This window comes from Camelus dromedarius, chromosome 1 (genome assembly GCF_036321535.1).
Source record: "Camelus dromedarius isolate mCamDro1 chromosome 1, mCamDro1.pat, whole genome shotgun sequence".
Lineage (NCBI taxonomy): Eukaryota > Metazoa > Chordata > Mammalia > Artiodactyla > Camelidae > Camelus > Camelus dromedarius.
The window spans coordinates 73589317-73616931 of NC_087436.1; the positions used below are offsets into that span (position 1 = coordinate 73589317).

Sequence of the window (27615 nt, forward strand, 5' to 3'; positions counted from 1 at the left end):
ATAACGCTCTTAATACATGGAAATTGTTCAATAGAATACCTGCTTTTATGGTTTTTCATCACATGACCTCAGATAAGTTCTTAGATTTAATAAATTACTTGGTATAAGTATAAATTTATTACCTATGGAAAAATTGTAGACAGTGTGTGCTATGTTGAAATTTTATGTTGGGTATAAAAAAAATGCTGATGTCAAATTTTGGGGTGAACATTTAGCCCAGACATAGCTTATATGTGTACAGTTCTGGTTTTTTCCTACTTAAACTGAATTTATTTCTTAGTTTATTTCTGTACTATTTGTAGAAATCTTCCCAACCATCACCTGGCACAAATGAACAGTCTTCAGCTACAGATTCGGCGAGAGAGTCTGAACAAATCGCAGAATTAAAACAGGTCATTTTTCAGCTTGATCAGAGCTCTATTTTGTGATGTTTTAATTACAACAGCATAATAGCCCTGCAGTTCCATTAATCTGGAACTCCTTTGTCAGGTGTAAGCAAAATTTGATAGTGAAGACAGCCATTTGAAAATCCAGAAGCTGTTTAAATTATACAGTAATGGTATTTTGCTTTTTATTGTGTTTTTATTTTCAGTGATGTTCTTTTTAACAGATCTCAGCATCTTACCCAGATTATTTGTAGATTATCAGTAAACTATCAAGGAAATTTTAAATACACTTATAAGCTACAAATATGAAGATATAAAATCTTATGCCTAATTTACATAACTGCTTGGTTAAATGTACTGGGCATTTAAATTATTCTATCCAGAAAATTTTGGTTTTTAGAATTGGAAAAGGGAAAGACTGAAAGTAAACTTGTATATATATCAATTAGATGACTAGCTAGAAAGTAAAGTAAACTATTTCTGCTGCTGTAGTAATTTGTATCATCTAGAAAAGCAAATTAAGCTTTTTCCTACTTGTTTAATTTGTAGTACTTATAAATTCCTTTAAAACTAGATTTTACAGATTTACTTTTATCTATCCAGTGAGAAAATTAAATGTTTGTTCAGATTTGTAAACCTGTTTGTTTTTAGCCAGAAAAGAGAGAAAGGAGCTATAACAAGTAGAATTAAGTAGTGTGGTAATTGGGGAAAAAAACCTAGAAAAGTTTGAGATTGCTCATTAGTTTAAAAAAAAAAAAAAAGATTTGCTCATTAGTATATTATCCCTAAACAGGTTGGGTTGTTTTTGTTTTTTGTTTTCTTTTCAAATTTTCTTTCTTCTTTCCTTCTTTCTTTTTTCTTCCTTCCATTCTCCCCTCCTTCCTTTCTTATAAAAGGAATTTTTTTTTTTTTTTTTAAGTAATGCCAAAGAAGGAGTGAGCAGCCTGGCCAACCTAGGACTAACTTCCTTCTCCCTCCTGTAGTTAGCTGGTCCTCACCCGCTGACAGGGCTTATCTGAGCGGAGTGACTGGACATGGGAAGACAGAGTGTCTTTTTTGATAATGTCTGTGTACCCCAGAGTAGATTCTAATCAAACATTTAAAAAAGTAATCATAATACGTCATTAACAATTTAGAACTTTCCGATGTGTCCACAATATTTTGTTCTTATGGGGTAGATTAATATGCTATTTTGGTTTTACTAAGTCTAGAACTGTATTAAAATTAAAGGAAATTAAGTTATTAATATATACCCTTAGTTTGTAAATCCCGAGTAAAAATTTTTACTCTGTTTCCCAACGATATATTTTCAATGACAGTCTTGTTTTTTATCATGTATAATAAAATACTGTATAAAAAGAAAACCAAAATGGTACATAATTTCAATGCCTAACATAACTCATTTTGATAACTGAAAAAGCAAAAACAGTCAAAAGAAAAAGCACATACATAGAAAGTTTTAAGAGAATAAAAGAGCTTTTTATATGACAGCATCTCGCTACTTACCCAGTATCTGCAGACACTGCCAAATTTCATGGGGGGAGAGTGCCCCTGGTTCAGAATTACTGTTATAATTGTTTATTTTCCTGTACTTGTGTTGAGGGGAGAGAGCAAGAAGTTTGGAAATTTTAACATTAATAATACATAAACTTTCAATTAATTCCCCCATCTTCACTATAGTATTACTACTTTCATCCATGTTTGGTGGCCTCTAGGCTAAAAATGTCTTGTTTTGCCCTTTCCAAATAATATACCTCTAGTCTTTGGCAAGCAGAAAAGGAAAAGTTGCCAGATGTGTGAGATTGGGACAGGAATCTGATTGTCTTGTTCCTAAGCAGACTTTCAGCCAACCCTATTTTGACCCTGTTTTGACCAGTTTGCAGGCCTTTTGACAGTCATGCACTGGAGGACAGGCAGCTGTGTACTTTCTAAAAGGACAGCTTAGGTTTCAGCTCGCCCAGGTGTGCAGAGTCAGTTACCACTGACATTTGCTTTCTGAAATTCCCCAAATTATTGCTCTTTTCTCTTATTCTTTGTCCTTGTGGGTTTCTCCCTCCTGCCTGCCCTTCTGTTCTTCCTCCTGCCTGCCACCCTCCCTCCTTCCCTTCTTCCTTTCTTTTTCCCTTCCTCCCTCCCTGTATGATTTTTCACTTGGGATCTCAGAAGGAAACAGAAGTATCCATGTTTAATGTTAAATGTACATGTTTAATTCTCCATCTTGAACCCAAAGTTTGAGAATAGTTCTTTCACTTAAATTTTAAAAATGGAAGTTGTGATTTTAGAGAGAAGGGCCAAGAAAGGAAATAATTTTTTTTTATTTCTTCCTATATATAGACATTTCATTGATAAAATTAATGCTGTTTAATGTTACAACTCAACTATTTTTGCTTCTTAGGAACTGGCAACATTAAAGTCTCAGTTAAACTCCCAATCTGTGGAGATCACCAAACTACAGACTGAAAAGCAGGAGCTGTTACAGAAAACAGAAGCACTTGTAAGTTAATGATTTTGTTGTTCTGAAAAGTAGTAAACACAAGGTTGAGAGATTGTTTCTCAGCCACTATGGGAAAGAAGCAGATTTGTCAGATGGCACCTTCCTTTCATGTTATTCATTAGCCAGAGTTCCAGTCACATAGACTTCTTGGCCATGCGAGCAACTGTATTATCGTCAGACTCACCAGACCAGTTTAATCAGTTGCTTACGGTTCATTTTACTGGTATTGTATATTTCACCCCATCTCTGTCCCCTTCAGTTCAAGCTGGCAGGTTTTCTGCTGGTATAAAATTGTTAAAAACCTTGTCAGTGACCCATGTAGTTCACAGGGATCCAAGCCATTATGCAAGAAGGTCCTCTTGGATCCCTCCTGGGAACCGTGTCTCTATTCTACCTTCTGCTCAGGTGGTTGATTGGGTCCATGTGTCACACGAGTAACCTCTTCACAAATGGTTGTCCAGCCACACCCTTGATGTTTTACCAGAACATGCTTTGTCATTTATTGCAATAGAGATAGGCTGAGAGTTTTCTAAATCTTCAAGTTCTGATTCCCTTTTGCTTGACAATCCCTTCGTCAGTGTATCTCTCTCCTCTCACATTTTACCATAAACAGCAAGGAGAATCCAGGCTGCACCTTTAATGTTTTGCTTAGAAATTTCCTCAGCTAAATAGTCCATCACTCACAAACCTGCTTTCCACAAAACACTAGAACACAATTCAGCGATGTTCTTTATAACAAGGATCACCTTTCCTCCACTTTCCAATAACATGTTCCATATTTCCATCTGAGACCTCACCAAAACCTCCTTTAACATCCATACTCCGAACAGCATTCTGCTAACGATGATACATATTTCCTCTAAGACCATAGAAGCTTTCTCTACAACTTTCCTCTTTTCTTACTAGAATTGCCTTTAATGTCCATGTTTCTACCAACAGTCTCTTCAAGGCAGTTTAGGCTTTGTCTAACATGAACCTCAAAATTCTTCTAGTCTCTACCAGTTCCAAAGCCGCTTCCATATTTTAAGGTATTTGTGACATCAGCACCCCACTTCCCAGTATTTTGTGGAAAAAAGGTAGGAGAAAGATGGAAAATTTTTTATTTAAGAGTACTTCCTGTTGTACTTAAGAAAATATTTGCATTTCGCCAGTTGATGGCATTCAACTGAATTTCCCCACCTGTCTCTCTGAGATGACAGTGTCGACTTAACCTACAGGAATTTCATGAGGAAAAGGCTTTGAAAAAGTTTCTCTACTTATGAAATGCAATATTATAGCTATGTTAGAATTGTGTCATTGATAATTTGCCTGGTCTGACCTTGAGGCTGCTTGACATAGCCTTCCTCATACTCTGTTGAAATCTGATGCCACACAACTCCTGACTCAGACTCCTGCTGCACTGTAGAGGCAACTCATCTTTCTAGGGAGAGCACTTTAGTGCATGTAAATACATAAAGAATTAGATTTTCTGTTATTGAAAATAAAATTCCAAAATAGCAGGAAAATTAAATCATCTTTGGAATTTCATATTAAGATTATAACTTTGAAGAAACATTTTTTTTTCTGTTTTCTACTTTCAGACACAGTCAGTTCCTGTACCAGGAGAGAGTGAAACTGTAGTAGCTACAAGAACTACTGATGTAGAAGGAAGACTTTCGGCATTATTACAAGAGACTAAAGAATTAAAGGTTGGTTTTGGTGAAACTTTTACTCATTACGTATTATATGAAGTGAATTCCAGGAAATTTGATTTTACTTCATTTAATTTCTCAGATTCTTAGATTTATGAGGAAAGTTAATGGGATATAATTTTATCTCACAATATTTCCATTCCTATTTTGATGACTAAAAATGGCACAAATGAAGTTTTTTTAATGCCATTTTAAATAATGGTATCAAATATGTAAAATAAGAATGTATTTGAATGTACTTTGAAAGTAAAAACATAGTTTTTAGTAAAAGTAAAAAACAGTTAAGCTTTCTTACTAATTTCTAATCACAATAAGAAACAAGGAGTATAGGTTTGGCTAAAACACAGGCCACCTGTAGGTTTTCCATAGGCTAAGGAACATAGGCCCATTATGTCCTGCCAGCCTATTGTGTGACAGAGAAACCAGAATAAATAAGAAGAAAGTAATGAGGTAACAAAATAAAAATACAAAGGAATTTTAAAATGGAAAAGGAAGATGTTTGTGATTGTACCTTTTGGTTTGTGGCCAGATTATTTTTAAGCCATGGATTTCATTTGAAGCTGTTTTTCTTTATCATTTAACTATGTATGAAGTTGGGATAAATTTTTTTTTTAAACTTGAGTTCTAATTCTGATGCTAACCAGGCTTCTTCTATAAAATGTTTTGTGTCTTTATTTATTCCTCTGATTATCTGAAATGGTATTATCTCTTAGGATTTTTTGAGGACTAGGTAATTAAAACTATTTTTTGGATGTTAAATTCTCTTTTTCACAATAACCATCTTTGATGTATAGCCTAACATAAATTCTCGTGTTACTGGATGAGAGAGAGAAAGAGAGAGAGTGTGTGTGTGTGTGTGTGTGTGTGTGTGTGTATGTATTTAAACCTTTTCCCCCAACCCCTAACCCCAAACTCTTCAGATTGGACAAGTACAGTGATTTGTCATAGAAAGAATGCATTAAAACCCTAGAAGAATGAATACTAATTTTAGATTATAGTGATTTTCACCTTTCCTTTCCTAGAATGAAATTAAAGCTCTGTCTGAGGAAAGAACTGCTATTAAAGAGCAGCTGGATTCATCTAACAGTACCATTGCCATTTTACAAAATGAGAAAAACAAGCTCGAAGTGGACATTACAGATTCTAAAAAAGAACAAGATGATCTCTTGGTGCTGTTGGCTGATCAGGATCAGAAAATATTTTCATTAAAGAATAAACTCAAGGAACTTGGTCATCCAGTAAGATTACAGTGTTTCCACAAATAATTTATATTGTGTTTCTTTATGTTGTATTTTTAAATATTATACTGTGGCATGGAAATGTTGTGGTGTATATTGATACTACAGGCATAGATCTGTGGGTTCGTGAACATGGTATCAGCATTGCTTTCATGGTATTCAGTGAATTAATTGACTTAAGACGCAGATTAGGTGCAGTTTCCAGTATTTGTTAACTGTTCTCTTTTGGAATCTGAGCTTAGAAGGTGAATTGATTTGATTGCTCCTGTGGTAACAAGGCTATCACCATCCAAATGTGCCATTCTCTTCTGCCGTGTTGGCTCAGGTTTGTGTAGAGAGGTATAGCCATCCATCAGCAAGTTAACCTATGTATCTCACCTCATATTAAAAATGACAGGGAGCCTTGAGCATTAAATCAAGGAAATCAGATGGCCTGTAATCTACTGTAATTACTGGAGTAAAGAATTTATCAACAAAGTATATAGCATTATGTGTTGAATGGGAAGTGAATAGATCTTCACAATGTTAAACGTGTATTTTCCCTTTAGGTTGAAGAAGAGGATGAACTTGAATCTGGAGATCAAGATGATGAGGATGATGAAGATGAAGATGATGGCAAGGAACAGGGTCATATCTAGCTTTAAACTCTCCAGGGATGACAGAGATTATGTAATGACTTTGAAGATAGAGTCTTAAGACAGTGCTTTGGTTTGCCTCCACAGAAAATAAAAGATTTAGAAACCAAGTGGAAAACATTCACTAATATGACTATTGATGTATTTTTTAAATGATGCCACCCGTGTTGATAATCCTATTACTCTAACTTTATGTAGACACACATCTTTTATTGAAATTCATCTGAAATGTCCCAAAATATAATTTGCAAAGAGCTACAGACACCAAAAATACAACAATTCAAGGCATGTGGTGGCAGTGCTATTTGCCTTAGTTCATTGGTTTATATAAGTTGTGTATTTGTCTGCAATGTTTACTTTTCAGAATTTGTTACTTTAAGTACTAACACATTTGATGTAATGTGTGTTGGAATCATTGTTTCTAAATTTGATATTAGAGTTCTTAGCCAATGATTTCCTTCTGAAGAAATGGATATACTTAAAGGCAAGGTAGCATGGTCTGGGGGATATTATGTCATCAGCCCTCCATCCAGCGTGACTCTTGAGATGAGCAGGATAGGACAGTTTAGAGTGAGTGCCTTGACACTTGAGATGGCTGCAACCTGTACCTCAGTGAAGAAGCAGAAGGATGCTGACCCACAGTGAAGAGGAGGGCGTTCCCGAGAAACTTTTGTAGCAGTGTATTAGCATGTGTTTGGTTTGGTTTGATTTTAAGGTAAACATTGAAACAAATTACAAGTTAACAGCTCATACAAGTCAGATTTAGTATTATTGTTTGATTATTATAAAACATACTACGTTTCTAGTTTTAAAAGACTCAAACTATGGTTTATATAATTTATTGGCATTTTTGCTGAAATAGATTTAAGTCAGAGAATAGATTTTTAAAAAGCAATGAAGCAATGTGTCAAAATTTAATGTTTTCATAATAAAAAATAGATATTATGTTCACTTAATCCCTGGTCATGGATCCCTTTTTTAGATTTTGAGAAAAGTATTTTATTCTTCAAAAAAGATGAGACAGGGAAAGTGGTGAGAGAAGTCCTTCTCTTACTAAAAGAACATTGCTATCACTGGATGCTAACAGCAATCTTATTTAAAAATTTTTTTTAATAATAAAAGCAATCTTATTCAAAACTAATAACTAGGATTCCATAAGATCGGAGGGGGCTAATTGGAGCAAAAGCAGAAGAGGTTGGAGAAGGGTTCCAGTGTTTCTAAATTGAGTGTTGGAGTTCTTTCTTCACAGTGGTTTCCATTTAAAGAAGTAGCAAGACAGCACGAGGTGGGGCGTAATGTGCATCATCTGCCTCCCGGCTTCAGGAATAGTTTGAGCAGTCCACTAAGAAGCACAGACTTTTGAAGGGAGAGGTATCTTCACATGTCTTGAAAGGGGAGATAGCTGTGCGTTAGAGCACCTGTGCTGCAGCGCACCCCTGCCTCTTCCCACCACTACCACCGCCGCCCTGAGATGGCACCTGCCATCTGAGGACCATGTGATTTTTACTGGACCAGCTCAGACTGAAGTTTTCCTCAAGTTGACACCGCATGGTGAACAACTGGTTAATGACTTCATCTCAGGCTAATGTTACAAAGAAAAAGAAAAAGGGGTCAGGAGTAAGAATGAGACTTCCAGAAATAATGGAATACCAAAGATCTGAGAGAGAAACATCTGCAAAATCAGTGATAGTTTGCCAGAGTTCAGTCACTCAGGCTGGCCTGGAGTAGAGAAGAGAAGAAGGCCTCTCAGCTGCACAGTCCAGCCTGGAGCCCAACAGACATCTTAACATGGCCATCATTTTTGGGGGGGTTATTTTTTTTGCCTAGATTGCTTCTGGAGCCTCCCAAACTGGTCTCTCAGCCTCCAGTTGGTCGCTGCTTCTCCCTGCCATCCTCCATACTCCCAACAGTAAGCTTTCTAAGATGCACATGCGAGCCGAAGAGACTGCCAGTGCCTGCTGTCTGGAGCCCTCAGCCAGCTGAATAAGAGCCTTTGTGCTCTACCGCTCTCTGGTTTAGCTCCCTTCGAGTATATTTTAGAACCGTACCAAGATATTTGCGATCCTGGCATACAGCCTGCTTTTTTCATTTCTCATTTTGGTTTTGCATGTGCTCTTTCCTCCACCCTTTTGTTGGCCCTCACGTTAAAGGCTGTTTCCCTGTATGGAGAGCTACAACAGTGGAGAATTCATAAAACACAAAACATACTTGGCCTTAGTTGAAATTTTGTTCAAGTATAGTTTACACCTCAAGCACGTCTGAAAGAAAAGAATAATCACCCGAAGTTACTACAAAAGGTAAAGTAACAGCTCACATTTTAAAGGGTTCAGTTACTTGGTTTGAAATTATGCTGTTAGGAAATTCAACCCTTGTTTCAAAGTTGTGTTTGCAGCCAGGTGAGGGCCTCATAATGGTCTTAAGAACCAAAATCTTTACTGTTAAAGAAAAAATGTATTGATTCATTCAGTGAATATTTACTGAGTGTATACTGTGCTGAGTACTGCTGTAGGCACTTGGGCTAGGAATCAGTCCCCTCCCCATATAACTCAAGTTCTGGAGGAGTAACTGACAGTAAACAGGTACATAAGACAGTGTCAGATGCTTTGTAGCTTCTGGAAAGGAGTGCATTTTATTCTGAGTCCAACTGGAAGCCAAAGGAGTGATTAGATCTGATTTATATTCATAGATTACCTGGTCCACTGTGTTGAGAATTGTCTGTGGGCAGAGCGGTGCTAAGAGAGAAAGCCGGGGGACTACGTAGGAAGCTATTGCCCTCATCTGAACAAAAGCATATGTAGTTCAGACTACACTGTAGGGATTGAGGTGTCTAAACTGGTAGGATCTGGGATATATTTCACAGGTAGATCTGAGAGGACTTGTTGGTGAATTGCCTGTGTCTGGGGTGTAGGGGAGCAAGACAAGTCAAGAGTAACTCCTGGGGGAAGGTGGGAGGAGCAGGTTTGCAGTGGGCTCTAGAGTTGTGTGTGTTAGGCTTACTAAATCAGACCCAAGTAGATACTGTCATACAAATACATAAATATTCAGTAGGCAGTTGGATATAGAAATTTGGAGTCAATTAGGGCTGGAAAAAAATTGTACGGTAATGGAATTTAAGTCCACCCAGCAGGGTAAGTTCTTACAGGGAGTGAGTGTAGAGAGAAGGCAGCCAAGAACTGAGCCTTTGGGCAGTTCAGCTGTTAGTGGTGGGGAAGGACCCTAAGAAATATTAAATAAGCAATAAAGTAATCTTAACCCAGAGCAAATTTGAGCCTTGGAATTAAGGGGAAAACTGAGCAAGCTATGACCTTTAAACTGATTTCTGACTGCAATTTTGGAAAATGAAAACTTAATTCTTTTCAAACTGCTTTAATGAAATACATTATTCTTCTAATGCAGACTAGTTCTTAATGAACCTGATTAAAGTGGGTTTGTGGGGGTGGTGGTTGCAGAAATCTGCCCGGCTAACTAAATACAAGATACGTATCTGAAGAAAATGTGTTTACAGGTACATTATATCCTTTAAAAGGTTTTATTTTAATGCAGGTTATTTTATTAAATTGTCCTTTTTGTGGATTAGTGATTTGTTTCCCTTCCAGAAACCCTAGAGAAGTTACTCTTGTAATTTTTCTACCTCTACAACTCAGAAACTTTAGGATTTTCTATAACCTTTCAAAACGAAAATGTTTCCAGAGAGAAAAACATTAAAGTGTGACACATATCTGTCTTAAATGTGGTTTCCCTTCCTGCAAATTAACTCATTTTGTCTAGACATAGGTTTTTCCATAGTCATGCTACACAATTGCGACTAGTTGTTTCGGTTTGAAAAGGCTTTACATGTTGACCTTGCTGCAATTATATATTACTTTTGATTTTGCTCATTACAAAAACATGACACCACTTTGTAATCACAGTTTTCCACCTATGAGAATGTAAACACATGAATTCTAATAGCTGGTTTGCTAGTCTTTTTTCAGCTCTGGCTTTTAATTCTAGATTTGTTTAAATAAACTTATTATTCTCTGAATCTAGTGGCATATCTATAGTGGTAAAGCTCACCATCTTGGGACTCTTCACTTAACAAGTTCTTTCATCTCTCTGTGACATTTCAGGCCCCCAGTACCCTGTGAAGTAGCTTGTTGCCTATTATCACGAAGAAGGTGAGAAGCAAGTTAGTTGTTGAGGTGCACATGGGATGGACTTTGATTCTTTTTTAACCTTCATGTTCTTGACCCCAAATGACGTTGCACAAGTCTGTAAAACAAAAAAAGTAGGCAACTGTTTTGCAGCAAAGATGGTTATTAGCATGTTTAAGAGTAGGATGAGCATATGCATGACCTAGGTTTCTATTACTGCATTACAAATTACCACAAATTTAGTGGCTTGAATAACACACATTATCTCTAGTCTGGTTCAAGAGTCGGGGCACAGCTTAAATAGATTCTCTGCTTTTGGTCACAAGGCTGCCATCCAGATGGTAGCCAGGCTCTGTTTTCATCTGCAGGTTCAACTAGGGGAGAATTGGCTTCCAAAGCTCATTCAGGTTGTTGGTAGAATTCATTTCCTTATAGCTGTAGAACTAAGGGCTTCAGTTTCTTGCTGGCAGTTGGTTGAAGTCTGCCCTCAACAACTAGTGGTCACCCCGAGTTCCGTGCCTCGTGTGCTCCCTCAACAGGAAGTGGAGATCATGGGATGCCGCATACTTTTATCTTCCTGAAACTTAATTCTTAATCTGCCAGAGGTTTTCAAAATAAGGTGTGTGTTAGGGGGGCCGTGTTGTGTGCAATTGGAAGTGGGTAGTAAATTTAACAACAAAGGGTTTGTGTTAAACCTCACTTTTTCCAAACTGGGATTCCCTGCAAATGGACAACTAAATAGGTCAGAATAACTGTCACACTGGTCAATAATAAATATAACAGTGTAAAGCCAACCATAATCTAGAGATCAGTGTTACAAATTTGTATCTTCAGGCCAGTTCTCTTCTCGAAGCTGCATATCCACTTCATTGTCTACAACTAGTATCGCAAAGGTGCCTCAAAAACAACTCATTAAAAGCCAAATCTATACTCCTACGCTTCTAAACCTGGTCCTCTTGTGTGCTTATCTCAGGGGAATTGGCACCATCCTCTGATTGCACAAACAAGAAATCTCAGACTCATCGACCTCTCAATTTTGGTTTTAATCTGTAAGAAGGTCTCATTTCTGTCCATTTTCTTCCATTTTGGGGGCATACTTTCCCTGGTTCTTCACAGGTGCTTGCTCTGAAGGAGAAGGCCACCTGACAAGGAACTGAGGACAGACTTCAACCAACACCTGGCTAGGAACTAAGGCCTTTGGTCTAGCAGCCCAGAAAGAACTTAGTCCTGCCCCACAACCACAGAGTGAGCCTAGATGCAGTTCCTGCCCTGCTAACCTGGAGATGACTGCAGCCCTGGCCGACTCCTGACTGTGCCTTCTGGGAGACCCCCGAAGCAAAAAGCCCAGTAAAGCCATGCCCGGAAGCATGGCCCTCAGACACTACAAGATAAGTGTGTGTTGTTTTAAGCCACTGAGTTTGGGGATGATTTCTTATGTGGCAATAAATAAGTCAACCACATGATATGGTACATAGTACCAAGTTCCCTTTCCTTTCTCATGTCTCCTTTCTAACTTTGGTAGTTTTTACCATTCCAAATTTCTGCCTTATGTTTTGGGATGAAATCTATCTTCCTGCGGCCCTGTTCATTGATCATAGTTTGAGTCTTTAGGGCCATGCAGTCAAACAGCAAATGTGTATCCCCTGATTCTGCTCTCTAAGCAACCTTCACTGCTCCTTCAGGTGTTCTTTAGTGGTTCCTGGGATAAACTGTCTATGTATGTGGTGCCCAAATTGAGTGGAAAGAACAATCACCTCCATGTTCTGAGTACTTTCCTTGTCTGACAGTTGCTTACTCCTTGTAAAGCAAGGCTGCTACAATGCTAAGTAAATGTTGGCCAAGCACAAAAAATCATGTTTTCAATTCAATCTAAGATTTTAGTAGTTTTTTGGGAGACAGTATAACCGCAGATATAATATAATTGCAGGCTCATTACCTTGCCTGTTTTCCAAAAGTGCTGGTCAAGTTTGGTTAAGCCATTCTATAATGGTGCAGTTGTTTTTTGGTCTTCTAAGGGCAGGATTTTCTATACTTATTTAAATTTAGACTTGTGAGGTTCCTCAGCATTGCTGCAGGCTTTTGGGATCTATATTATATCTTCATTTTTATCGTATGCATTTCATTTTTGCCAACTCTTTGTAAAAGAAAAAAAAAAGGAAGAATTGTTTGGCCCTACTGACCTCACTAGGTTATTGCCCCAATTCAGTATGCTCACACATGAGAAAACATCACAAAATTTCAAGTTTATTTTTTATTTAAGAAAAATTATAAACACTACATAGTTTAATATTGCTCATGGATTAAAGCAGCAGTTAAGATATCTAATAAAAATACACAATAAATATATGATAAAGATAGAATTTTGAAGCTCATTTTAAACTATCATTTACTACATCACGTATCTAAATAACTTAAATTGTCTAATCTTTATCATTAGTATTTTTCTTAATAAATAGTTAAAAAGCATCTTGTGTTCAAAAAAATGACAAAGCATATACTTGGGTTGTTAAGATAATATACTTTGTCTTGAATCATAATCTCTCAAATCCTCCCATATTAGGACAAGTAAGTCAGTTATGAAAAACCTCATAGATATTAGATTCAGAGAAGTAGCTTCCTTGTTCAGGTTTGGACACGAGCATTTCTTTAGTCTGTTTGGTCATATTTGAAACTTAGTCCAGTATGTTACTATTCAGTGACTGATTTCTCTTATTGAAGTACTCTTTCTCACAATTTAATAATCTTGAGTCATAGTAACTACTAGTATTCAATGGAAAAAATTATTGAGTTTATGCAATAATATTTAAGGTAACAAGTTACAAGTAATAGAAAACTCAGAAAGGTAAACACTAGAAGAATTGGAGACAACAGACAGAAAACTCCTTTGGGTTGTTTTGCTCTAATAGGGAGTAGAGAAATGGGCCATAGCTGGACTAGGATGTGGGGTCCAGCTTGAGAGATTTTCAAGACAGGAAATACTAATGACTGTACGCAGCTGAGAATAATCAACTAGAGAAGAGGAGGGTTATCCCCCCAGAGTTTTGAGGATTGACTCTATGAATAAGCATGAAAAAGTGCTTTATAGAAAGTGCTGCTCAGATGTGAAGACTCAGGAATCTGCAGTGTGGTCTTCCATGGCTCTGCAGTTAGATTCAGCCAGGCTCAGCAGGTTCTGGCAGCAGTAAATATTTTCTTTTGGAAATCTGTACAGCTCAGAGCAGCCCCGCCAAGTGCCTCCTTTAGGTGGGGATGGGCCTTCGCTGCTATTTGTAGCTTGTGAATTGTAGACACAAAAGCTGACACTTGGCCCTGCTTCCAGTGTGACTGAGCACTTTACATATCAAATTCAGGACAAACAAAGCTTTGCACCCTGAGATAAACCAAAAAATTGGAGTCATTCTGACTGGTTCTGATTTCCAAAATAATAAAGCCTTGACTATTTCCTGTAAACCTGGACTCCCTAGCCAAAATAATTTTATCCATGATTTTTGCTACGCTGATATCTAATAAGACACATTATGACCTTTGTGAAACTGAGAGTCATGTGGGAAAGTTACTGTTTTCTCATCATGAGAAGACTGGTGTAACTGTCATAACCTTGGTAATCTGAGTTTCTTTTCCTTTAAATACTTGTGTGGATTTGTTTTCGTTTTTGTGAAGCCTGTTTTGTAATTTGGGAAGCCTGTTCTGAAGCCTGTTCCCTGTATTTTTTGCAAGTAAACTTTATCTTTCCTTTTCTAAATGTTTCTGTCTTGACTGTAGTTGATTGGACTAGGGGCTGCACCCCCTGACCCAAAATGGGCCAAACTCTCTGCTCCAGGAATTTGTATTTGTGTTCTTTTTCAGCTTCTTAAACCAGGAAGATATGAACTGGAGGGCCATGGAGTAACCATCTTCACCAGGTATGGGACAGTAGTGGAGAAAGTTCACTGCAGAGAGGAAAGAAGCAGAGGCAAGGTGGGGTGGGAATGAGACAGTGATTGGAGAACAACCCTACCCCCCAGTACCCCAGCAGCATCCATCCTAGCATGCTGTTTTATTCATGTCATAACACTAATCACTGTCTACAGATATTTGTTTGTGTCTCTACACCCCCTAGAATGAATGTAAGCACTATGAGGGCAGGAAAATTGTCTTGTCCGTCATTGAATCCCAGTGCCTAGATCAGTGCTTGCCATATAGAAGGCACTCCATAAACACTGACTAGATAAATGGATTCTATTTATTTGTTCATATTCAAATTAGAAATCTGAGAACTTCTGTCCCATTGCTTCAAAGACATCAATATCTGCTTTGAGTAATTACAAATTTAACAGAATTAGGGACGTTGACCAAATAATAATTGCATGCAATCAGTTTTAAAGCCTGAGACTTTAAAAATTATCAAGAGCTTGCATTCCATGGAATGGATTGCATTATAGCATCCCTTCAAGAAAGCAAAGTTCATGGACCACCATGTAAAGTGATCTGGGATGATTGCTCCCAGCTATCCCTGGGGTTATAATGACGAGCCCTTGAGAAAAGGAGAGGGAGCAGCCATCTTGCTCCTGTCTTCACTGCAAAACCCAAGGGCACAGATGAACAACTGCTTGGTGTCATGTGTGACTTATATGGAACATTCATTATCCAAAGGAAGTTTCCTTCAAAATGTCTCTTTCTTCCAAAATGTTCAAAGGAATGCCCTTATAAGTAACTAATTAACATGGGCATTTTGTGCAATTAATAGTAATGGGCCAAAACTTTTCTTATATTATCCACCAAGTGCTTATTGATGATAAATATGTTGTGACTGCAACAAGGATTTTTCTCTGGTTAGGTATTTAATCTATGTTAATACAGAAATAAACAACTTCCCATGGGTATGTATGGTTCATTTTTGTTTGCTGTCCACTAACTGTAACTTCCTGAGTCCCAAATTTCTCTTTGGGCTAAAATACCACTTAATAAACTTAAGCACTCAACTTTTAAAACAAAAATATTTATTATGTCCATTTGTTCTCAGAGTTTCCTTCTTTTTGAGTTTTAAAGTTTTCTCTCCTGTGTGTGTGTTTGTGTGCAAGTATTTGGGAGAGAATAATTTTTTTTTTTTTTTAGAGAACTCTTTTTCAAATGATCTGGCAGGAATGTTGACAATGTTTTATAAGCCCTTCTGACCCATATTTAGCTTTACAGAGGATCTATTGATAATGATGACTCCTTAAGGCGCAGAGCGTGGAACAGCACAGCTTGCTCCTGTCTTCACCGCAAAAGCCAGGATCTCTGGTTTAACTGCTCCACCATGTTTATGTTCATTTGGGTAAAGAAACATTTACTTGAAGTCCTCTTTTATGAATACGCTAATGAGCTGTGCTCGCCATAATGTTCATTCTTTCTGACTTTTATTTGCTTTATGTTAATATGATGATGCTTATACTCCTATGATAATTGTATAACTTTTTTTCTTTTTCTTCTTTTCTTTTAGAAAGGAGTTTACTTTTGTTCAGATTGATTTGAAAGCATTCTCAGAGGTGATTTGTGGAGTCTTGGATGAAAATGGACCCATTTTTGGTCACAGATTTTTGAAAGTTTTACTACCATTTATTACCTAACAGATCCTCATACAACTAATCTGATTCATTATCATTCTTTGAACTTAAAAAAAAAAAAACCTTGGAAGTTTTGGGCTTTGGTCTCTACTTTCTATCTTTTCTACCTTGTATAACTGAAATTGTCCAAATTGATTAAATTGGAATACATTCAAACTATGAGAGAATTGTGAGTCTACATGAATAAAAAATTGTATTCATTGTTAAAAGGCTGTTAGAATAGAGAATGACCTTGGGGGACTGTTGTGTTTTAAATATCTGTACATTGAACTCTATTACAGAATTACAGATGGGGAAGTTTTATCTATTCAGCATTCATTACTGCATTAGCCTCACTGATTATCTATTGACAATGTATAAATGATGTAAGTTTTTTAAAGCCTTGAAATATAAATGTTTCCTGTTGGGCACATGCACAGAAGCTGAGCTTACTGTTAATGGCCTGCTTATCCAATTGATAAAATAACCATTAGGATCTTTTTCAAGCCCTTGGGTATTAGATGAAAATTTTGCAATTAGTGCAGCAGGAGCTTTTGGTCTTGAAATCCCTGCAGTCATAAGTTTGACTTTAAGCAGCTGATAACTGTGCAGTGATAGGTTAGACGATTTCTGTGTGTTTCTTATAAACACGTTAAATTTTTGTGGTTTTTATTTTTTTAACAGATTTTCATTTAAAGGTCTTTTTGATGACTTGCCTTAGCCAGAATTGGCTAGCAGGTGTCACTTTGTATGACAACTTGTATACGGGGTCGAGATTGTGAGACCATATTTTGCCCAATGGGAAAAGGTATCCTGCTTGATTAGTGATGTCAGTCATGGAAAGAAAATGGATGTTAGTGACGGGATATGCATTTGTCATCATCAAGTAAGCACAGTTTAGCCTTTAGACCACCTTTGAAAGCCACTGAGTTACGTTGCTGTGTGGAGGAGGAAAACTTTTCCTGTACCCTCTTAGGTTTAGTGAATGGAGTCTGCAAATTTAACCGACAAAAGACAAACAGGAGAAAAAGAATACAAATTTATTAATTTTTTTTATGTGCACAGGAGTTCACAGAAAAGTTAAAGAAGTGACTGGAGTGGGGGTGTAGCTCAGGGGTAGAGCACATGCTTAGCATGTACGAGGTCCTGGGTTTAATCCCCAGTACCTCCATTAGAAAAAAAAAAAAAAAAAAGTGGCTTGACATGGAGGCTCATATTCCGTTTTAACAAACGAAAGGGAATTTGAGATTCAAAGAATGATAAACTGTGGCAAAGTGACTAGAAAATTTATGAGAGAACTAGTGGAAGATAAGGGTTATTTTAGTAAAGTCCGTTTATGCAAACTCATCTCAGCGTTGACTCCCAGTCTTTGGTGATAAGAGTGCTCTTCTCCTCTGGGTGCAGTGGTGGGGGGGCACCTTCCTACAGGGAAATTTATAGCCTGCTTTTAGGCAGATAAGGGGAAGGCAGAGAACTTTCCTGTAGCTGTTGATTCTCAATTGCCTCCAGCTCAAAATAATCCTTGTGTCAAATTGGCATATTGCAGGGTTGCACATCCTGATCCCTTTCAAATGCTAACCTATTTTTCAGAGTGGAAGATTGCAGTATAAGAAAAAAGTGAAAGCAATTGTTTCCCTAGCTCCTTAACTTTGATTTTGAAATGTTTTCTCCTCTCAGTCTCCCTCGAAAGTCAGCAAGTCTGTAAAGCAAGTGAATTAACTTGACATTTCTAAATTTTGTTTCTTACTACAAAAGCTTTTGTGATGTCCGCGACTCTAAAGTACAAAAAAATGTTCCAAATCAGAGAAAGGCCACATTAAATCTCTCAGGTTGTTCTGTTTTTGCCCAGCTGCATGCTTTCTTCCTTTTCTCCTATTTCTTCATCTCATTCTAGCACATGCTTTGGTGATGACAGCCCCATCTGTTTGAGTATTTCCTTTTACTTTCTTTACCTGGATTTTGTGAACGAAAAATACTGCAAACCGTATCAGTAAACAAAGAATGCTGAAACTATCAAGTGATCAGCGGCTGCCGCCACCTCCCAGTGAAGACAAGCCTGCAGCCCAGCCTCTGCAGCCACTCACAATGGTGCACTCCGAGAGGACTCAGAATAATAAAGGACAGGACACTGGCCCTAGATAGCTAGGTGCTTGTCAAACGAATGAATTCGATGAGCCCAAATGTTTGCCTCCTCCCACACACAGAAAAGCATTAAATTCTTTAATTTGAGATGCCTGGCTTTCTTTAGGTAACAAGCAATCTTTTATTGTTCCAACTACCTGGTCTTTGTTGTAAAGCTCCTATATATCCTAGCTCCTCCCGTACCCCATTCGGAGCAGTCCCTCAGCGCGATCTGAGAGGGTGTCATCCCGGCTCAGGTCTTCCCACCAAATAAAACGTAACTCACAACATTTATTTCAGTCAACAATTCTTTAACAATACACATACTTCCCTACATGCAGTACAATGTAGAAAAATTCCTGTGATACTTTACAATTGTAAGCACCAGGATTTCTATTTCCACTTTCATTTTTCAACATTTCTTAATGTTTCTGTGTTATTTCTATAAATACAGTAATATAGTCATTCTGGTGCTACAAGATTCCCCTGTGTCTGCTTCTTTTTATCTTCTAATTTAGTTTTCATGCCTAGTGGTGTGCTGGAGTGGGTTATTAATTTTTTAGGGATCTTGTGATCTAGTTTTTAAATATGACCATTATTAAAAATTAAATTATATAAACTTACAATTAAATAAATTATACTAAAAACATAGGTAACAAGGACTCTAAACCCAACACTTTCTTATTATTTTACTATATTATTATCTATGCTCTTGAGGATATTTATGCCTATTCTGTCTATTTGTGGAGGAAACACTATGCATGGTGTGCTGCTACACATCTCTTTCCAGCTCCGTGTTTAGTGATATTATGGCAAAAACCACAAATTGGATTTTTATCCCCCAGAGAGACAGTTGTTAATCATTTGCCAGCACACCACTGTTCTAAGCCTATAAGATGCTGTTTGATTTTTGTTAAGTTTTAATAAACAAATCCTCACTTCTCTTGTGCTTAATATCATTCTTCTTTCTTCCAGTTTCAAGATTTGTGCAAATCTTAAAAGGTTCATTGCAACCAGTTCATAGAAAGGTTTCTATCAAGTCGTATGCTTTGTCCTTTCAACCTTGTCTAAACAGGATAGTCTTAACTTCTGTTTAGACAACAGAAGTTGTCTAACAGAAGATAACTTCTGTTTCACTGAGTCAGTTAGCTTCCTGCCTTGAGTCAGCTCTAAATTTTTCATTTCATTTGCTGCATACAAGCACCACTAAAATCTTTGAGTGAATCTCTATCAGTTGTGCCGTAATCAAATTGAGTAGTTGCTGCAGCATTTTAAATTACAGCTGTCTGCATCGTTGGCATAGTTTAGTTTCTAATTTGTGCTCTTTCTTTATCCTCTCTCCCAATTCACTCTCTGGAGATTCTTTGTCAACGCAGCTATTTCCACTTGAAGGAGACTCTGATTTAACTGTGAAGAAAACTGATGGATTTTTTAAAATTTCCTGCTAAACAGTCCTTTTCTGAGGCCATTCCTTTAAGAATTTTCCAGTATAGAATGATTGTTATAATCTGGGCTATCTCCTTCACTCTGGAAACCACCTGAGTGTTGAAAACCAATGACATCAGGGTTATCTCTAGAGTTTAAAGAGTACTGTAGCAATTAAAAGTGTAAATGACCAACATCAGAATCTTTTCAGATTTGGTAGAGACACTTTGAGAACAGGAGATTCCAATCCCTAGGACAGGAAGAAAATGCAAGAATAAAAGGTAAGATAGGACAACAGTTGGCAAATTCCTCTGGCCCCCCAATTTTGTCTGCAATTGGGTAAAAACAAAAACACTTAAATAGTTCAGAGAAGGTTTAGAAGTTGTGCTGTTTTATTTTTAGGTAACAATGAGAAATTGCCTCAGAGTTGTAGAGTACATGCCAACATCACTTTGCTACATCTGTGAAGCATCTTGGAGAGGAACTTCATTTCTAGAGGAGTCGGTGAGTGAGATGAATCCTGTCATAAAAATAGTCAGGTTCACAGGATACATCATCAGGGGTGACAGACCAGGACCAGGACCAGGACCACCTGAACTTTGAACATCGCCCTTGAAAGTTGCTCTCCACACACAGCAGCACAGGCAGATGTGCGTCCGGGCCTTCTTCCAAGAGAAGGCGTTACTGAGCACTTCAGCTTACATGTCTCCTCGGGGCTCCCTAGTTGGGGAGGAGGTAGGGAAGCTCGTGCTGTGAAGTGCTCCCTTTCTGGGGAGCCCTGGAGTGGTCAAAACTTGGGGTGTCAGGGAAAACCTGGCTGACACACCACAGTAGGCCCCCAGGTTCCCAGGTGCAGAGGCCTCTCCATTTCTCTTCGATGTCTTGGACTCTGTGGAAAGTGTGAGGACAGGGCCTCTCAGGGCTGTGCTCCCCATTAAGGGAGGAGCCAGAGTGGATGGACTCTGTCTATGAATGACAGTCACTGGCTGAGGCTGGCTGTGGGCCACTGTGCCGGCAGTGGGCCTAATTATATCTGGCGCTCCAAAAACACTGGAAGGCCACACAACCAGCAAGGGCACTGCCTTCATGTAATAAGCATCCTCTGGTCCCTCTTTCAGTCTTTGCATTGGCTGTAAATAGAAGGACAAAGAGACCAAGTCAGAGAAAGTACTTTCTGGCTGGAATACACCAGCGGCTCCAGTACTAATTGACAATTTTGGCTTGAAAGAGCTATCTTTTTTTAGGGGGCGGTACACATACGACTTCTGCGGGAGATAAAGGGAGTGCAGGAGGCTGGGGTGACATGCAACAGGTAGGAGTGGTTGAAATCGGGCTAAACTGGGAAATCGGTTTGGCTTTTGCCTGACTGGCCTATATTTTCAATGCCATCTGTCCTCTGAGATACAAACTTAGAGCATGGGGAAGCAAGTCCTGGGGATAGGTCCATGTCAATGTCCCCAAGTAGAAAGGTCCTGCAGTATCAGATCTCTGCTGTATCCTGGTCATTCCACCCACCACCAGAGTCACTTCCATGCTGGAGCTTTGACTAAACAGTGAAGATGGGCTAGATATTTTCTGCCCTTGCATATTTTCCCCCCTTATTATCAGTGTGTCGCAATGGTAGGACATTTTCAACAAAGAAAATCTTTCTGGCCCAACTGTGCTGTATTCTACATACCCCATGACTGATCAATATCCTTTCATTTGGCCTAGTATTTTTGTATCCTTCTTGTCTCTGTTGACCTATTTTTCACCACCAGTTTCCTATTAGAATAGTTCAGTGCCACAAGCAAATATAAATAGGTCAAAGTTTTCCTTGAGCCCAAGTTCTGTTAGCCTTGCTAAGGGAGCCATGGAGCTTTTAAGGAAAGAGAGCCTACAAATATCCTAGTTATTATGCCCTAAGTGACTAATTTTTTGATTGTGGTAGGTGGCATTTTAGTCTTAGGATTTCCTTCAGGATGATATTGGAATTCAAATGGTTAGTTTCAATTTTATATCTTCTAAACTTAGCCTAATACTGAATTTTTCTGGTTTGACAGAAGAATATTATATGCAAAAAAAAAAAACCTGTTCTCACTGAGTACAAAATATTTATAATTGGATTCAGTACACAAGAGGTTTGAAAAATTCAGACCCACTTACATTTTACCAGTTCCTCAAATATGACCAGAGTGCTAAGTTTCTATAATTCAAGTTTGGATTTCTCTTGTAAATTATCTGAAGCAAGGGTTCTAACCTGGGAGCAGTGTGCCCTCCAGGGCATGTTTGCCAGTGTCTGGAGACATAATTGGTTGTCACATATGGAGGATAGGGGTGCTGCTGGCATCTAGAGGGGACAGGACAGGGATGCTGCTAAACCTACACTGAACAGGGCAACCCAGCAACAAAGAATTGTCTGGCCCCAAGAGTTAACAGTGCCGCTATTAAGAGACTCTGATCCAAAGCAACTTAATTTTTTTAGGAAAGGTAAATGATATTGACTTACCAGCATCTGAACTACATAGTAGCTTTTCCTGTACCCAGGACTGCTGTTACTGCTCTCGTCTGACAAACCAAGCACCCCTTTCTACAAACAGAAAAAGAAAGTGGTATTAGAACCCCTTTTTTCTTTTGGTCTGTTGCTTCCTTTTCCAAATGGACACATGCTACTCAAAACTTGGAGAAGAGCTGCTCAAAGTAAATATACTAAGTTTGTGGCTCTGGCAAGATACATAATGTCTTAGATAAAATGGGAAACCTGCAAACAGACACAGGGCAAGTCAAGGGCCAGAAGCCATCTCTGTTACCATCCCTCCTTCTTACTGGAGCCCTGGCCCCACATCCTCTCTTGCCTTGTGTCTGTGGGTCTCTGCTCTGCAGCCAGGGCCAACCTTGGCCTTCTCATTCCAGCTTCCTCCTCTGCTGAGACCTCAGAGATAGTCCAAGTTGGTCTTTAAGCCCATGTGCCCCAGACACCACACACACACACCCTCAACCAGACCCCGGGGAGCAAGCCAAGTGGCAACTTTTGATTTTTATCTCCTCTCCGCCAACACACACACCTTTTCACCTACATGTGTATACTGGCTAAAATTTCCTTTTTCTTTTTTTAACTTCAGGGGATTTCCACTTAAACCTTCACATTTGGGCCCTTTGTGACATCTTGTAATGTTCCAAAATGTTTTCAGACCCTTGGATGAATTTAAGTAAATAATGATGCCAAAAGTATCTCATGAAAAAAATTTTTTTAATAGAAAACATTGCTCTGAATGTAACATTATCACAATCAGTGGTTAAAAAAATATACTCTCATTCCTGATACCAACCCTATGGAGTTGGCTTACAGGAAGCACAGATGTCCTTTTTTTCCTGAAACCACAACTGGGCTGCTATGAACCAAGTAATTGTGTCCCCCTAAAATTCATATATTGAAACCCTAGCCCCCAGTGTGAGAGTACTGGAGGTGAGGACTTTGCAAAGTAATTAGATTATGAGGGTGGCACCCTCATGAATGAGATTGGTGATTTTTTTTTTTAATGGAGGTACTGGGGATTGAATCCAGAACCTCGTACATGCTAAGCATATGCTCTACCACTGAGCTATACCCTCCCCCCAACCCCCTGGTGCTTTTATGAGAAGAGAAACTGAAGAGCTTGCTTCCTCTTTCTCTCCGCCATATGAGGATACAACAAGATGGTCATCTGCAAATCAGGAAGAGAGCCCTCACCAGGAATGGACTGGCCAGCACCTAGATCTTGGACTGCCCAGCCTCCAGCACTGTGAGAATCAATTGTTACTGTTTAAGCCACCCAGTCTATGGTGTTTTGTTATGGCAACCTGAGTAGATTAAGATGTGGGCTCAGGAGGAAAGAGCACCAAGATCAATTAGCAATATCCATCCTGATTAAGCAAATGGGCAGTGATGGCACGTGTGCTCAGACTTGCCAGTAATTCTAGATTCAGAGTAGACATGTATCTCTCTATATACCTGTTTGGAAAGAGCAAGAATTTATTCTTTTTTGGGGGGATTATTCTTGTATCCCCATACCATTGATCAGTAAGTATAGGTTGAATAGATCACTTGTACAAATTCTAAAATTCATACATGACCCTGTATTTTACCCCATTACCCACAGAATGGGTGAGAATCAGAGAACAATATTCCCAGGTCCTGTCCCCTAAGCTGGGTGATCAGCCAGACTGACTCACTAGGTTAGTAATTTGTTCTCATTAAGCAGTCTATAGCAGCACACGATTAAAGTTTCTACCTTAACAAAATGACAAATTATAGGTTATAAACATCTAGGTTGCTTGTGAATAACAGGTGAATAATGGGAAAACTTTCACTCTGAGGCACCCCATCAGCAAAAGAGTGAATGCCATTCTTCTAGAGGCCTAGCAAGAAAGCCATTACCTAGCTGAAAACTATGCTGGGGGGAAAGGGAGGGATAAATTGGGAACTTGGGAGCTGCAGATACTAACTACTATATATAAGATGGATAACCTTGTAACTACTATATACAAAATGCATAAACAACAAGGTCCTAGTGTATAGCACAGGGAACCACATTCAGTACCTTGTAATGACCTAAAATGGAAAAGAATATGAAAAGGAATATATGTATTTACAAATGAATCGCTATGCTATACATCAGAAACTAACACAACATTTTAAATCAACTATACTTCAATTAAAAATAATATGCTGGAGTCTCACATTGCATCTTAAAATTTCACGTGACTTTTGTTTTACATGCCATGATATGTTTATTGTAATATTAACATGTTTTCAAATTATTATTTAAATTGTTCTCAAAAAAAAAAAGTCTTCTAGAAGACTGACCGTGTTAGATGTATCATGATCAGCTCGTGACCTGGCCACCTCTGATCCACCACCAGGTCCTCTGAAAGGAGCACATTATGATAGATGAGAGGGGTGGGTATGATAAAAATGTAGGTACAGCAGACTGAACCATGTCCCCTAAAAAGACACAAACCAGTTCTAACCCTCGGTACTGTGAATGCAACCTTATTTGGAAATAGGGCCTTGGCAGATATAATTGAGGATCTCAAGATGAGTTCATCCAGGATTTAATCCAACGAGAGTTTTAAGACACAGAGAAACAGGGGAGAAGACCGTGTGAAGATGAAGGTGGCGACTGGAATTATGCTGCCACAGCCAAGGAACTTCAAGAGCCAACAGAATCTGGAAGATGTAACCCAAGGGTTCTCCCCAAAAGCCTTTGGAGAGAGCATGGCCCTGCTGACACCTTGACTTGTGACTCCTGGACACCGAGAGTGTAAATTTCTATTCTTCTAAGTCACTGAGTTTGAGCTAATTTGTTGCAACAGTCCTAGGAGACAAATGTACTTTAAAAATGACTGTTCCAAAGATAGCACTGCCAGTATTTGAACCCTGCCCTGGCCTCGTTGTCACAAGTTCATTTTAACCCCTACTCTCAGACAAAGTGGCAAAGCCCCAGTAAGTCTGAAATTCCACCGCTGAACAGCTTTGCCAGTTACCCTCACAGATGATTTGCAAAGTAGATCTTTATCTTAAAAACACTATAGGTGTGTTTGACCAGAGGCAGGCCACACCAAGTATAAAAATTTGGATGAATACCAAGAAAAATATTCTTGGCTATAAAAACTGGATAATTTGTATCTCAAAAGGCTTTGGTCTGACCTCATAAGTGGCCTCGGCTGAACATTCATCCTCAATGCTCACCTACTCTCTCTTACCATTTTGTAAAAGTATCCAGTGGTTTGTTTAATAGTTGTGAAGAGTGCCAGAAGATGGATTTTTAATATTTTTAAAAGTATTTTACAATAACAAAGGCCTAACTCATCTGGTATTGGCAAATGTGACTTGGAAAAATCAATTCAGTGTATTTGTGGACCATACTGCTAGACAATTTGGTCACATCCATATGTGTAATTAGAAAAGTGGGAGGTGGGGCGTTCTCAGCGGTATATATTTAAAACTCTGAAAATGTTCCACAAAATGCTAGAAGAGGAAAAAGGCCTTTCTACATCCCTCTCTCCTTCTTCCCTCCCTCTTCCTCTCATTTCCTGAATGAGGAAGATCTTATCCAGAAATTCCATCTGTCAGGCTCCTCTAAGATACAACTGATGAGAAAACAAAACCAAAATAAGCAGCGCTTAAGATCCTGAAAGTGATATTAATGTTCTGACTTTGTAAACATGGAAAACATTATTATGATTTACTGAATGGATTCACAGGGTGGGTTTCTTGGCAACATCAGTTCAGTAATCTTTCATATTTGATCAACTGTTGTATGAAAGAGTAGGTAAAGCTTTCTCTAAATGGGGGAATACCCTTTGCCTGAAAGTACTCCTCTTTCTGAAACTCCACCAATACTAATTAAATCCTTTCTATTTAACTTTACTCTCTTTCAGGCATCCTCTAAAATTTCTATAAGAGTAGAGGTGTTTATAAAGCTGCTGTCCTCGAAGAAGAGAGGATACGGAATTAAAACTGGCCCTAAAAACCTGACATCTTTCAAATTATAGGGCAGCTCCTACTTCAGAAGACTTATCTCACAGCTGGAAAAATTTTTATACCCTGGTTATTCCTGTACTTTTGTGTTACACTGTTCTTCAAGCAAAACTCTGAGTGGTTGCAGTCCTTGATGAGCGGTTTCTTTAGCGCAATGGTGTAAGTTTACTATACGAAGAAAAATAGAAATTTAAGAAATGTATTCTTGTAATATACCAAATAACCTCCTAAAGTGTTAGTTTTCCGAACAGCACACAGTAACTATAGTTTCAGATTAAAATTACATTATTTAAACCAAACACCATTACAAGACTATCAGAGCAGGGAGCAGATTCAATTTGTTAGTTAAATTATAAAGCTAGAAGCAGATAAGAATGTGTTCCTGATTCCAGGAAAAGACATTCTACTCAAATTTCATCAAGGAAATTGGTGTGATCACCTGTATTGTTTCACCAGGCTGTTTTTAAATGACAAGGATCTATTTAAATAACTTAAGTGGTGGTTTTGGCTTCCAATAATTAAATACAATTAATGTTACAAAATAGACCGTTTAACTATTAAAGTGTTAAAAAGTGGTTATGAAGTAAAATCATCCCACAATGTTTCTGGCATGCCTGCAGACCAGGGTACTGTGGAAGGACTTCTGACTGGGAGAGATTTTAAGGATAAAGTCACAATTTAATTTAGATCTCAATTTTTTTTTTTTTTCTAAAAAACCACACTGATCTGGGAGGTAACAAAAATGCATAGAAAAAAGTCTGGATAAAAGTGCCCCACCAGAATGAAGTTTGGTGCAGTCATTGTGGAAAACAGTATGGAGATTCCTCAAAAGACTAAAAATAGACTTACCAAATGACCCAGCAATCCCACTCCTGGGCGTATATCTGGAGGCAACCTTAACTCAAAAAGACACCTACACCCCAATGTTCATTACAGCACTATTTACAATAGCCAAGACATGGAAACAACCTAAATGTCCATCGACAGATGACTGGATTAAGAAGTTGTGGTATATTTATACAATGGAATACTACTCAGCCATAAAAAGGAATAAATCAATGCCATTTGCAGCAACATGGATGTCCCTAGAGAATGTCATTCTAAGTGAAGTAAGCCAGAAAGAGAAAGAAAAATACCATATGATATCACTCATATGTGGAATTTAAAAAAAAAAAAAAGACAAATGAACTTATATATAAAACAGAAACAGACTCATAGACATAGAATACAGACTTGTGGTTGCCAGAGGGGAAGAGGCTAGGAAGGGATAAACTGGGAGTTCGAGATTTGCAGATACTGACTGATATATATAAAATAAATAAACATGTTTATACTGTATAGCACAGGGAAATATATTCAGTATCTTGTAGTAGCTTACAGTGAAAAAGAATATGAAAATGAATATACGTATATTCATGTATGACTG

At 38.2% G+C, this 27615-nt stretch overlaps 1 protein-coding gene across 2 annotated transcripts in view; it reads left to right on the top strand.

Annotated features, from left to right (window-relative positions):
* Positions 1–7400, top strand: part of USO1 (USO1 vesicle transport factor) — a 67375-nt gene extending 59975 nt beyond the window's left edge. For both annotated transcript variants that reach the window (XM_031470791.2, XM_031470802.2), the window contains 5 exons: positions 303–392; positions 2782–2880; positions 4461–4568; positions 5594–5809; positions 6358–7400. In XM_031470791.2, the coding sequence (XP_031326651.1) occupies positions 303–392; positions 2782–2880; positions 4461–4568; positions 5594–5809; positions 6358–6447 (603 nt within the window). In that variant the 3' untranslated portion in view covers positions 6448–7400. The remainder of the gene's footprint in view (positions 1–302; positions 393–2781; positions 2881–4460; positions 4569–5593; positions 5810–6357) is intronic.
* Positions 7401–27615: the final 20215 nt, after the last annotated feature.